General features: G+C 45.2%; 1 protein-coding gene across 2 annotated transcripts in view; it reads right to left on the bottom strand.

Moving 5' to 3' along the window:
* LOC100759799 (proton-coupled amino acid transporter 3) overlaps positions 1-13,406 on the bottom strand; it is a 28,805-nt gene extending 15,399 nt beyond the window's left edge. The window contains exons 1-4 of one of the 2 annotated variants that reach the window (XM_027426211.2): positions 13,252-13,406; positions 10,053-10,143; positions 7,700-7,788; positions 3,417-3,512 (exon numbers count right to left, since the gene is read on the bottom strand). In XM_027426211.2, the coding sequence (XP_027282012.1) occupies positions 3,417-3,512; positions 7,700-7,788; positions 10,053-10,143; positions 13,252-13,406 (431 nt within the window). Of the gene's footprint in view, positions 1-3,416; positions 3,513-7,699; positions 7,789-10,052; positions 10,144-13,251 lie in introns of those variants that run through there. The other variant, XM_027426212.2, reaches the window with a different exon arrangement.
* Positions 13,407-14,320: the final 914 nt, after the last annotated feature.

The following is a 14,320-nucleotide window of genomic DNA, read 5'->3' on the forward strand; positions in this document are numbered from 1 at the left end:
ACAGAGATCTGACTGCCTCTGCCTCTTGAGTACTGGGATTAAAGGTGTGTGCCACCACTGCCTGGCCTTTAACTAGCTTTCTTATGTAGACCCAGAGAATGGTGCTTTGGGCTGGGCCCTCCTATACCAATTAACAGTCAAGATAATTACCCATAAGCCAATCTGATCAGGGCAATTTCTCAATTTAGGCTTTCCTCTCAGGCAACTCTATGCTGTGTCAAGTAGATAATTAAAGCTAATCAGAACAGTGGCATGACAGGTCTTTGCTACCAGGACTAGCTCACCATTAACTTCTTACCAAACAAGGTGTAACAGAGTAAAGGTTTCTCCATCTTGTCTCAGCTGAAGTCATATTTGGTTTCTATGCACCTGCCCTGAAATGTCTCATGGGAACACATCCAACCCTGTTCTGGAAACTCCAATTGAAAAGCCCCAGCTAACTGCAGGTTCTTGGCTCTCGTTAAACTGCTTGCTTGCTTCCCCCTGCAACTGCCAATCAGGATGTAGTTTTTCCGTGTTCTTTGTCTTTAAAAACTCCCTGTAATACATATCTGGGGCTGCTCTGTGAGAAGTGTTTCTCTCCAGGCAATCGCAGGCCAGCTTAATACAGACTCTCAATTTGAACTTTTGTTGTGCCAACTGGTCTCTGGGTCATTATTCCATGACAAAGGGAACAAGCTAAATGTCCACCCCCAAGGGAAAGATCAACCAAAACAGGGTAAACATCTCCACCAGAGAACTCCATTAGTCTTCAAATGATGAAATGTGTCTGTATGTCCCAAGATGAGAAAAAAAAGGGTGGTGGAAGCCATGCCATTACCCTTGGGAACCGTGCATAGGTATATTGCATATGGAGCTCCTTAGCCGTCAAGGCCTTTTGGAGAATCCCATCCATTTGGCAAGGACCTGTGGATGCAATACTGCAAACTCCTGAGCTGATCATAGGGAGCTCATGCTTCCAGCTTCTCTAACTTTCACTATGCTTAATGCTATGGTAACTCTTAGTTTTGCCTTGTTAGTTGATGCCTGAGTTTACTGGGAACAAAAGCCTTTACAGAAAAGCCAAATTTCTCTGATCTGTTACAGAAACCAGTTTCTCTAGTCATCTCTGGCTGCCTTTGCTGTCATCCTGAATAAGCAGGAGGAACTCACTTACATTAATGATTATTGTTTACTCAATACCAAAAAGAGATAAATATATTCCAAAGAACTTAGGAACCAAGACAACAGTTTCTTAAAAGATGACATTAAAATCCTTATAGGAACACAGAAGAGAAAAGAGATAGGTCATGAAAGGTCAGACATTTCCCTGGCACTAGGACATCAACACTCAGATACTTTCCCAATATCAAAGTATCAATAAAGGGATCTAAAACTCCAAGGTTCTCTTAAAGAAGTACATTTAGAAATTGCCAGAAAGAATAAAAAAACTTAGTCTCAATAGTTAAAGAGTTAGTTAGGTATCAATCATTACCTTGAGAACTTTATAAAGAATAAGATTATAACTGTAATCCATATAATAAAGGTGACATACAGATTACTCAGAAACTGGTATACACCTGAAAATGATATTCTAAGTATCATGATATTTCAGTTGATCTCATATTGTCAATAATTAATGACAGGGCTCAAATCTCTTATTTTGTAACCACATGTTTGCTGCCAGTTAGGGCACAATATGAATAAGATGTACCTAGATAGATATAAACATTTGGCTTACTACATAATGATATAGGGTAAAGGTCAATGATTTCAAGGGAGTGGGAAAGAAGAAGAGAAACTAAAATGTTAATGATTCTTGGGAAATGATTAAAGAGAAATGATTTGAAACTGCCTATGCTTGAATGCATTAGAACTTGTATAGATAAAGATGGCCTGAGCTAGTCGGGGCCATCAGTTTGAAAGACAACTGGTGGTCAGACACCTCATTTTTTGCTGACTTCATACATCCTTCCTACAGCACAAAAACCCTTCTGGAGCTGGACTCTAGCTGTGATAATTGTTTTTGCTGTTAAAGTGACAGGATATAGGATCACAAGGGAAACAGATCTTTGGGCATGTCTGTGAGAGACATGCTAGAATAAGTTGACTGGCTGGGCTTAGTGGTGCATGCCTTTAATCCCAGCACTTGGGAGGCAGAGGCAGGTGGATCTCTTTGAATTCAAGACTAGCCTGGTCTACATAGTGAGTTCCAGGACAGCCAGGGCTATGAAGAGAGACCCTGTATAAAAACAAACAAACAAACAAAAAAGAATAGGTTAACTGTGGTGGGAAGACTCACACTTAATGTGGGCAGCACCGTTCTATGTGCTGGGACCCAGACTGAATAAAAAGGAGACCAAGATCTGAACACCAGCATCCATCACTCTCTGCTTCCTGACTGTGGATACAATGTGACCAGCTGCTTCCTGTCCCAGCTGCCATGCCTTCCCTGACACCACAGATAGACTCTTCTAGGATGGTGAAATAGACCCTGCCTTCCTCAAGTTGTTTTCCTAGGATACTCTGTGGCAACAACAGGACAAATAACTGTCACACTGTTAGACAAACAAAACAAAACAAAACAAAAACAAAAAAACAAAAACAAAATCTAATTTCAGGCTAGTTGTGGAGGTACATGGCCAGCACTTGGGAAGAGGGAGCAGGGTCAGGATCAGGGTCCTCTTGAGGCTACAAAGCATGTTTGAGGTCAGCAGGAGACCCTGTCTCAAACAAACAAACAAGCAAACAGCAAGCCAGCAAGCAAAATTAATTTCACATTTACACACATGATTCTAATGAACTAGGGCTGGGGTCGTAGGTGGGTTGGTAGAGTTCTAGCTTAGTATTTATGAAGCTTCACTTTTCCACACTGTATTAAAATAGCTTGGTGGGATATGGGAAGTTCAAAGTTCTCCTTGGCTTCTTAGCTAGTTCAAGGTCACCCTGGCATATGAGTGCTTTTCTCCCTTTCTTTCCCACTCACAGACATCTTGATATACGAAGAAAAAGAAAGCATTGGAAGGGCTATTTATGAACCAAGATGAAGAAGGAGATGAGGCTGGGGCCGTTGGGGGAGATCCTCTATCTTGCTTGATAGTTTTAAAAAAGAGCATATCTGCTTAAAAACTTGTGCAAGCAGGGGCTGGAGAGAGGGCTCAGAAAGAGCATATGCCCTTGCAGAGAACCTGTCAGGTTCAGTTCCCAGCACCCACATCAGGTGGTTTATAACCACCCAAAACTCCAGCCCCAGGGAATTTGACACTCGTTTCTGGCCTCTTTGGGAACTTGTACTCATGTACATATGCTCACATATAAACACACAGATAGATATAATTAAACATAAAATTAAAAAAAATGTGTGGGAGCAGACATAAGGGCAGGGCAGGTGGGGATGCAATCATGGTTTTGTCACTGTGAATGTTTGTGACCAGTACCTGCCCCACACTGAGTGCGTCCTCAACCAAGGATTTGGGCATGTTTCCAGGCTGTACATTGTGGTTTCTTCATAGTTCACAAAACTCCTCTGCAGTCTATAGTGAAAGGACAAATGATGAGTAAGTTAAAACACTTTGCTAAAGGTTTAGCATGAGCCTAACCTGGGGACTGTTGTGTATTTGTGTGATAGTGTGGAGTGTTCTGTGAATTTTCTAATAACAGTACCATTAATGCAACTTTCAGAGGTTAATTATTAACTTATATAATTTTTATGCACTTACACTTTTTTTTCTTTTTGAGATAAGGTCTCATGTAGCCTAGGGTGGATGTGCTCATCTGGGGAGGACGTTGAACCCTTGATTCTTCTTCTCCCACCTCCCTGCAGACATGCACTCAGTGGCATGCTTTAAACTCGATATTTAGGTATATTTCCTTTGTTTTGTCTTTTGGATTAAGCAGTATCTGTGCATTGGTTTGAAAAAGCAGAGCAGAAGAGGAAAAGGTGGAGTGGGTGTGGCCAGCCAATGACTGTTTTGGTTTAGGATGTAAACTGTATACTGTGATTTGGGAGCCCCTGGGAAGATGATCTCTTCTTTTCTAAGGGGGAATGGGTGGCTCTGCAGTAGGACCCTTCTGGTCCTGGGTGGGAACTGAGAGGAGCAGCTGATGCTGGCCAGATGCCACATGCATAGTGCTAACTACAGGGCTGGGGGACAGAGAGGTTCAGGACTTTTATGGAGTCTTCTAAACCAGCAGCCACCCCCTGGACTTGGTGTGTGTCTGTCATCTCAGAACTATGATCTCAGGAGATCCAGAGACCAAGTTCATACGACGTAAAGAGTTAGACAGTCTGGAAATAACCTAAACAAAAATGGCAGATAGCCCTCGTTAGATAAAAGACTATTGTCCCAAAAATGTTTACGTCAGAGGAAAAGGAAAGACACCATCAGCCAAAGGGCAAAGCCAGGCTGATGCAACTGTTGGCAGGTTGGTGCCTGCAGGAGGTATGATGGCCTGGAGGGTTTGGGAAAGGGGGGCATTCAGAGATTCGCTGATGGTTAAGAATGGATTTAATAATAAAAAGAAAGAGTGAAAGAAGGAAAGAAGGAAGGAAAAAGAAAGAAAGAAAGGAAAAAGAGAAGAAACAGGGTAATACAGAGTGGGAGGGTGGGGAAGGGAGTGGATCTGAAAAGAACTGGAGGAGGGGGTGAGTGTGATCAAATTGCTTTGTATGAAATTTTCAAAGAACTAATTAAAAAAAAAGAATGAAGTTATACAGGTCTTCAAAGATCAGTCCTGCCATTTCCCAATTGTGTGACCCAGGGCAAGGTATTTAAGCCAAAATGTATTCACCTGTAAAATGGGAATAAAAACAGTCTCCATCCCAGAGGGTTCCTGGAAGGAGAACAGAAATCTTGCAAAGCCCTTGGCTCAACAGAATCACACCATTTACATCACTGCTGAATGAGCAAAAAGCCGATGTATGGCAAGCTTATGAACTGAAAGGGCTTTCTGGGTTGAGTGTGGCCAGCAAACACTCCAGGTGCATCTGCTATTTGGGTTCTATTTATTTGGCTTTTTGATGAGTTTTGGGGACTGAACTTGCATGCTTGGCAAGTGCTCTACCACTGAGCTACATTTCCATCCCATGAAAACTTTTACTTAACATCCTTGCTTCAGAAATGCCCATGAGAGCTGGGATTGACATGTAAAAGAAGCTTGTTTCTAATTTTAATTTTAAAAAGGAAAAAAATGCTCATGATATAACCTAGGCTGGCCTGGAATCAACAGTCTTCCTACCTCAGTCTCTGTATAAGGCCTTTCCTCTCTCCCAAGGACATACCGAATGTAGCAGGAGTAGCTGGGCCCTGAGGAGCTCAGTATTCTGTATTTTCATTTTTTTTTTTAAAGAAAGAAACCAGTCTGGTGGAGGTGGTGCACACCATTAATCACAGCAATCGGGAGGCAGAGGTGGGCAGATCTCTGTGAGTCTGAGACCAGCCTGGTCTACAAAGCAAGTTCCAGGACAGGCTCCAAAGTTACACAGAGAAACCTATCTCAGAAAAAAGAAAGAAAGCAAAAGAAAAGAAAGAAACCACTGAGCCATCTCTCCAGCTCTCAGTGGTTTTTATATTATTTTTCATATGTATAAACCTGTGTGTGTGTACATGTGAGTTCAGGTACCAATGGAGGAGGCCAGAAGAGGGCATTGGATCCCCTGAAGCTGGAGTTACAGGCAGTCATGAGCTACACAGTGTGGGTGCTGGAATTAAACTTGGATCCTCTGGAAGACCAGCAGGCTCTCCCATCCTTTCAGTCCCCCAGATATGTGTTTATGCCCAAAGACATTGATTGAAAACTGCTCACATCATTGCTAACTGTGTCTTTCACTTTTATTAACTTGTCTTGAAAGAGTTTTCCTGGGACAAGTGGCCCTGACAATGTACCTGTATTGGGTTAGGGAGATGAATAGGAAAAAAGGACATGGGACTGTAGCTCATTTGATAGAGTGCTTGCCTAGCATACATGAGGCCCTGGGTTTGATCCCCATCACTGCATTAATGGGGCATGAACTCACATGACTCACTGGAATTTGGGAGGTAGAGGCAGAGGGATCAATTTTTTTGTTTTTGGTTTTTTTTTTTCTGGTATTTTGAGAGAGGGTTTCTCTGTGTAGCTTTGGAGCCTATCCTGGCACTCGCTCTGTAGATCAGGCTGGCCTCAAACTCACAGAGATCCGACTGCCTCTGTCTCCCAAGTGCTGGGATTAAAGGCGTGCGCCACCAACACCCAGCTGGGGATCAGGAATTCTAACACATCCTCAGCTACACAGTGACTTAGAGGCAAGCCTGGGCTTCATGGCTCTGAAGAAACAGCTTAGTGGTTAGGAGCACTTACTGCTTTTACAGAGTACCTAGTACCGACATGGTGGATCACAACTGTCTGTACCTCCAGTTTTAGGGAATCTGATGTTTTCTTCTGTTCCTAGGGAGCTCCTGCCCACACATGGTACATGTAAACTCATGAAGGTACACATATACATAGATAAAATAAAATAAAATTTCACCCCTCCCCCAACAAACCAGGAGGCTGTCTGAGAGTCCTGCACATACCCAGAAGTTCATAGGGCACTTTTGCACATTTTATCACCTTTGATGCCTCCAGGTGAGGAGAGTGAGGCTCAGAGGGGTGTGGGAGCAAGAGTGGCTTTAACTCACTAGTTGCAGTAGTTACCAAGACACCGTATTAGCTTCTTTTTGAGGTGTGGGGACGGAGCCCAGAGCTCACGAGTACTAGGAAGCCTCTGCCACAGATCTACCACCCTGGCCTTATTCTGCTGTAACCAAGCACATGACACAAAAGCAGCTTCAGGGAGGCAGGCAGGGATTATTTTGTTTCACTGTTTGAGGGGACACAGTCCTGTAGCAGGCTTTCATGGACTACCAGCCCCCAAATCATGACATGATGACTTATTTATTAATAATTATGAATGCTAGCATCTTTTCTTCTTAAACTAATCAATTTCTATGTGCTGTTCTGAGGCTCATTGATCTAATTTACATACTGTCCATCCTGCTTTCTTGCTTCCTTCACATCTGGCTGGCTCCCACCCCCATGCCCACTGCTGGCTGGCTACCAGCCAACTTGACCCCAGATAGCTGGCTGGCTCCCCTTTTCTCTCTGCCCACCAGCCCTGCCTATCCCTCTTTTAGGCAAAAGCTATTGGCCATCAGCTTTTTGTTACATGAATCAGGTGCTTTAGGCAGGCAAGGTAAAACAGCAACACATTTTTAAATAGTTAAACATACGCAGCATCAACAAAAGCAACACACCTTTGTGGTGATATCACACACCACAAATAAAGCTTGTTCAATAAAGCTTGTCGGAAGACCAGAGGATGGAGTTTGCCACTAGCTAAGCATAGAGGTGTGAAGGTCTACACAGACAGACAGGAAGTCAGATGGTTGGACAGAGACAGTATATAAGCAGGAAGAAACAGGAACTCACTTTCTTTTCCTCTGGGAAGCTAATGAGGTAAAGATGGCTTTGGCTTGCTCCTTCTTCTCTCTGATCTCTCAGCATTTTCCTCTATATCTGACTCTGAGCTTTTATTATTTAGACCAATTAAGAACTCCATTTACACAGCTTTACATAGTTAAACAAGTGTTCTACTCCACAACACTCTTCTGCAATCCCTTTGCCACCTCTGGAGGATCCAGAGCAGCAGAAGTGGCAGCCTGGAGAAGTGGCCCTGGAATGGAGCCCATGGGGTGACTCTAACCTCTGAGTGAGGTGGCTGGCACATTTCAGCAGGATATCCATACAGTGCACTGTGAGGATCCCAATGGCCAAGAGGCTGATAGGCCCCACCTAGAGGGACAGGACAGGGAGACAGTAAGATGAAATCTGACTACATCCACAGCTAGTCCTGGTGTAGTCTGGACAGTAGGGCTCTTCACAGAATGAAATTCTCTAGTTGGGCTGTTGATCAGTGTTGGGGGCTTTTCTAGCATGTGTGACATCCTGAATTCCATCCTAGCACTGTCTCAAAGCAGACAGAAAACTTGCTAGATAATGGAAGCACATGCCAATAATGCTGGCACTTAGTCTGAGGCATAAGGATCATGGTGAATTTGAGGCCAGATTGAGCTATGTGGTGAGACCCTGTAATCAACCAACCAGCCAGTCAGCCAGCCAACCAGCCAGCCAGCCAGCCAGCCAGCCAGCCAGCCAGCCAGCAGCCAGCCAACCAACCAACCAGCTAACTAATCAACTAATTGGAAGTTGTCCATGGCGAGCAGCTAGCTCAATGTCCTCTGGAGGCTGTGTTCAAACATCCTATTTAGTGTCACTGCTGAGGGGCTGGCCCACCCTGGCTAGGGTTCTTCCAGGGATAAAGATCCCACAACCTCACACAGCCCAGGCCTTTCTCATTGGCCTCCAAGTAAGCTCCTCCAGTCCTCATGCTAAACTAAATTCCGTTATACACCTTAGCCCCAGCTTTCCTAAGGTCCTCAAAGACCAAGGTTCTTTTTGTGATGCAGTGCCTTTCTCTCAGGATAGTTAACCAACAGGACCCAGGGACACTGGCAGGTTTGTCTGTTGTGAAGAGTCACCTTGTGCAGTTCGGGATGTAACAATTGAAACTGTCCCTGGATGTTACAGATTATTGGGGGAGGGGGTGGAGCTGGTGCAGAATATTGTCCCCAGAGGATCACTCCAGCAAGTCTGCTTGTCAGACCCCATTTAAGAAGCAAGGTTGATTGTGAATCACAGTCTTCTGGATGTGACCAAAGGGCACAATGTCCTGGGTGACATCATTTTGTCACAAAGAAACAAATGAGGGGTCAAGAGTGCTGTTAGACCCCACTAGGAGGCAGTCCCCACATGGCAGAACCTCTCCTCTTGTTTGCAACATTTAACCCTGGGGCCTGGCACACTCCTAGAATGACCTGTAAGCATTTCTCAGTGGATCACCATCAGAAGGGCATGGAGGGTGCCAACAACTCTCGGAGGCAAAGAGGGCAGCCTAAAGAGCTGGCAGGGCATCATGGGGCATTCTGGAAAAGTCTGGCTGAGGCCACACAGGTGTAACACTCTTCTGCTGACATCTATCTAAAAACTAGAGGGTGACCAAGAAGAGGGTCCTCCCTCTGGCTGGTACAGTTAGTCATCAGAAATCAGGCAGGGGGAAGCAAGGGGCCACTTCTCAGGCCTGGAAAAATTCTAAAGAGAAATAAAGAGAAATTCTTCACATAACACTAACCTTTCCTCATGGACACCACTGGGGCTTTCTGTGGCAGGTCTCCAGAGCAGGACTGGGGGGAGGGGGGGGGAGAAGGGGTCACGTGGTTCTTTATCAAAGATTCAGAGCAAGTATGCCAGACTTTTGCAAGCTCCCTAAGGACTCCAGGGGAGACACATGTAAGGTACAGCTTTCACATGTATAGGACACAGTACAGTTTTTGAGAGGAGGCATAAGCCAGGAGATAGTGTCAGCTAGGTGTAGGGGACATGGGGATTGGTGGGGACATCTTTATTCTCAAGCCTATCCCCTATCTCATACACTATCAGATGGTTTATATCCTTATTTTTATTTCTCAGTGCTTAGGGTTGAACCCAGGCTTTCATGCCACCAGTTTTGAAACTAAGCTACATCCTCAACCCTTGTGGGTATTCTGTTTTGTTTTCTTTTTGAGATAGTCCCGCTATGTAGCTCAGGCTGCCTCGAAACTCACTCTATAGTCTAGGTTGGCCTTGACCTGGAGAACTTCTTGCCACAGTCTTGCCACAGCCCCACTTGCCACTTCATTATATGGTATGAAACAGGGGTCACACACATACGAGTTTTCAGAAACAAGGTGATTGCAGTGTAAAAGGGAAGGCGGGTGACATGAGATTCCAGGGACTGGAGAGAAGGGTGGCGAATGGGGATTCTGCTTGTGAGCTGGACTTTGAGTAATGGCTGCGCAGTGCTCAGTGCGTTTCCTGGTTGGTTCCAAGAAACTGATGGGCACAGCTGCTATTGCAGAACCCAGTCCCCCAGAGTCACCCATCACAGAGATCTAGAGACACCCTCCCCCACACGCCACTAATTTGGATGAATCTTGCTTCTAGCCCACAGTGCCTCTTACCAGCAATCCAGCATTTTTCACAGCCAGGGGAAGCCCCAGGAACCCCGTGCCAATGTTGCTTTTCAACAAGTGGATAAAGATTTGCATAAACCTGTGGTAAGGAAAGTGAGAGAACAGGATATTGTGGGGAGGAATGGGAGGAGGGAAGGGTGGGAGAAGGGAGGGAGGGAAGGAAGAGAAAGAGGGAATGGAATTGAAAAGGGCTGCCTAGACAGGACTAGCTCCCAATGAGCCCCCCTCAGCATCTCTCTCTCTCTCTCTCTCTCTCTCTCTCTCTCTCTCTCTCTCTCTCTCTGTGTGTGTGTGTGTGTGTGTGTGTGTACATGCATGTGCATGTACGCGGGTGTGTTGGGGAAAGTATAGAACCAGCTGTGTAGATTCTAGTGTGACCAGGGTACTATCCTGGAACATGTGATTCAGGGCTATGCCAGTTCAGGGCGCTCAACAAACAGGAAACTCTAGAGGTGAAGCAAATAGAAATTGCCACCATTTGGGAGACTCATTGGGGTTTATTCTTCCAAATAATAATTGTTGAGGCCTACTACACTTCTAACATTCAGAAAGATAGTGAAGACATTAGTAGTCACTGTTCCAATCCATAGAATACTTGTTGGGAGATCTTTTTAAATTTAATTAAAAAATTTAAAGACTTGTCTTTTGAGACAGAGTCTTGTGTAACCCATGATGGTCTCAAATTTGCTATGTAACCCAGGGTGACATTGAACTCCTGATCTTCCTGCTTCTACCTCTGAAAGATGAGATACCACCATGTCTGCTTACTAGGTCATTAACTTACTAGAGAAGGTTTAATAATTGTGTAGAGTATATGAAGCATTTACTAATCCTATTCAACTCTTCATACATCAACTCAGGCAAAATTCATTGAATAAATACATACAGATCTCTACAAACACATAACACAGACTCTTGCTATGCACTGAGTGGCTAAAATGCAAAGCTAAATAGCCATTGCTACTGTGTACAGTACTATGAGTATTGAGTACGATGTGCTCAGGGAGTGCTAGGTCTGAGGGTTCCAAGTGCTCTTTACACCTGTGCTGGCAGCTGCTAGCCAGATTGGGACTAGTAGGTATGACAGGACCACGAGAACAGTATTAAGGGTTACCACCGGATCTCCTTGGAGGAGCAAGCAGGGGCTAGATTAAACTGGCAGTGGCACCCCTTCAAACTGAAGTAACGGGGTTCCAACAGATAGAGTATTTTAGAGACTTGGGGTGAAGGCCACAGGAAGGCCCAAACCCTCTTTTGATCTCTCTAACAACATGGGAGAGACAGGTTCATTTGCCCACATCATTTCTAGCATCTCAGTTCACTCAGAAGCATTCTGGACACCAGTCTTGCTATACAGTTATTTCTTTTCTTTTCTTCTTTTCTGCATGACAGAAGAGGGCATCAGATCTCATTACAGATGGTTGTGAGCCACCATGTATGTGCTGGGAATTGAACACAGGACCTCTGGAAGAGCAGCCAGTGCTCTTAACCTCTGAGCCATCTCTCCAGCCCCTATACAGTTATTTCTTATTCAACTACAATTATTGGAAAATATATCACAGTCTCATTCCATTTACACAGTTCCATTGCCACAGTCTTCCAGTGCTACTTGGGACTTCATATGGTATGAAACAGGGGTCACACACATACAAGTTTTTCCTTTTGTCAGTTCTTTAGGAGTAAGTTGTTTTATAGAGATTCTCCTCCCTTCACCCCTCCTTTCTGTGTTATTACAGATAGCACTGGCCTCACTTGTACCTGACCTTCTGGGAAAGATGAGGTGTTATGGGAAACCATGGCATCTTGGGTAACAACACGGCACCTTGGGTCATAGGGCCTTGGACAGCACACATACACTGGGGGCTATGCCAAGGCATTTACAAAAGCTAGCTTTGTATTTTTCCCTTGGAAAACAATACATCATTACTGTAAAGGAAATGCCCATGACCTATCAATGAGAAATAAGCACACATTAGATGGCCAATTCCTATTTACTTCTAAGTGTGCAGAATTTTTATCCAAGGACCCATAGCACTTGAAGTGTCCTGGATGAATTCCCTTGTGAATGATGGGTACTCTGTGTTTTTTGGTGTTTGAAGAGTGCCTCCATATTTATATAGACGTGTGAAAGAAACTAGATAGTAACACTATCATAAGAGATTCAGAAGTTAAAAAAAAAAAAAATCAAAGAACCTTGTGAATAAAGACTGCTCTCCTAGCCAGGTGGTGGTGGCACACAGGTTTAATCCTAGCACTCAGGAGGCAGAGGCAGATGGATCTCTGTGAGTTTGAGGCCGGCCTGGTCTACAAAGCTACATAAAGAAACCTTATCTCGAAAAATGAAAAAACAAAAAACAAATCAAAACAAAACAAAACAAAAAACCCCCTGTTCTTCTGTCTCTGTCTCCCAGCCTCTTACTTCTCTTCCTCAGAAATCATGGTTGCTACCTGGTGTGTGTGTGTGTGTGTGTGTGTGTGTGTGTGTGTGTGTGTGTGTGTGTGTCCAAGCATGGGTGTGTGCTCATGCATGTGTATGTACTTTTCATTTTTCTTCCTCTATTTCTCTGTTTCCCCTAACCTCTGGAAACCATGTCCTTGTGCCTGGTGGGCAAGGGCTGTATCCCCAAGCTATATCTCCAGCTTGTCTATGTACTTTCAAAGATATATCAAATAAGTAGTTGTAGCTTTTATGTAAATGGCATTTTAGGGTTGGATATAAAATATCACCACTGCTTGTCAGGGTTGAGGCATTCCAGCAATCCCAGCACTCAGGAGGCTGAAGCAGGAGAATTGCAAATTTGAGGCAAGTCTGGGTTACAGAGTGAGACTCTGTATAGAGAAAATCTTCTATATGTCTGAATGTGGGGTAACTGGGTGATCCTTTGTTTACAGGAAGGTATATGTCTTTTGGGGAGATAGACTGGGATAGAGACCAGGCAGAGAGGAACTCCCCCCCCCCGGTGTCAGGGATGTGCTCTCTGTGTCCCGCAGCTCAGGCTGTGGACAGCTGCTCTGTCTGGGTTCTTTGCAAGAATTGGGAAATATGCTATTCCCAGACAATCCCCAGAGCTACAGTCAACATTCTTAGGCTCCAAAACCTAAGGCTGTGTTACCAGGGAACATGAGGAGGGCCTTTGGAGCTGAGGTCCGGATGTACTTGCCCTGGAAGGGTGATGGGACCACTCACAGTAGTGCATCGGCTTCCCCTTGAGGGTCCTTCTGTGGAGAGACATTGCTGCTGCTGCCGTTGCTACTGCTGCTGCTTTTTGAGGGGGCCTTAGATACACCGAACAGATTTCGCTCACGGTTGCCATCTTTTCTAAGCAGTGACGACTTTACCATTGCGAGCAGGTGGCAGAGGTACAGCACCCAGCTATGGCAAGCTGGTACAAGTCCTCAATGGGCTTTCACCAGGAGAAGCCATACAGCAGGTCTTAGAGGCTGGCTCCTGATGCTTGGGTGTGCCTGGCCCTGGGTGAAGCCCAGAGTGTGGGGGTCAGAGGACAGTGGCTAGAGAGGCTGGGATTGAGGTTGCCCCTCCAGGCTCTTGAGGCACCTAGGACAGTGTCACAGATCCCCTCAGGACTGCCTTGACACCTCTCAGGACTCACACAAACTTTCAGCCTGTCTCCCAGCTCAGCCCTTGATGCTGTGGTCCCCAGAGAACACTGAGTGGGAGGGGAAGGGATCATTAGACTGAAGTTCTGGCACCTCTCTGTGGGCTCAGGCTCAGGGTTTGTTGCCTCTGGCAAGGACCAAGCCACAGCTACCTCACAATGGAGGGTGCCCAGGCAATAAGCTACTACCCAGGATGCAAAGTGCCACCTGTCTTAGCCTCTCCAGCTAAGAGGTAAGCAATGGCTTGTGCCAACTCAAATGCCAACTGTTCAGATCTTCTGCCAGGAGGACAGTGTGCACTGCCACCTAATTAGGAAGGGGGTAAATATATACTTTTAAAAAGCCATTTGTGGGCAGGAGAGAGGGATCAGTTGGTAAGGCATTTGCTTTGCAAGCATGAGGACATGAGTTCGGCCCCAGAACCCATGGGAAAAAGCTAGGCGTGGTGGTGCACACTTGTAATCCCAGTGCTAGGGAGGTGGGGACCAGAGGATTCTTAGGGCTCACTAGTCAGCCTAGTCTACTTGGTGAGCTCCAGGCCAGTAAGACACACACACACACACACACACACACACACACACACACACACACACAGAGAGAGAGAGAGAGAGAGAGAGAGAGAGAGAGAGAGAGAGAGA

The sequence above is a fragment of the Cricetulus griseus genome, chromosome 7 (genome assembly GCF_003668045.3).
Source record: "Cricetulus griseus strain 17A/GY chromosome 7, alternate assembly CriGri-PICRH-1.0, whole genome shotgun sequence".
NCBI lineage: Eukaryota > Metazoa > Chordata > Mammalia > Rodentia > Cricetidae > Cricetulus > Cricetulus griseus.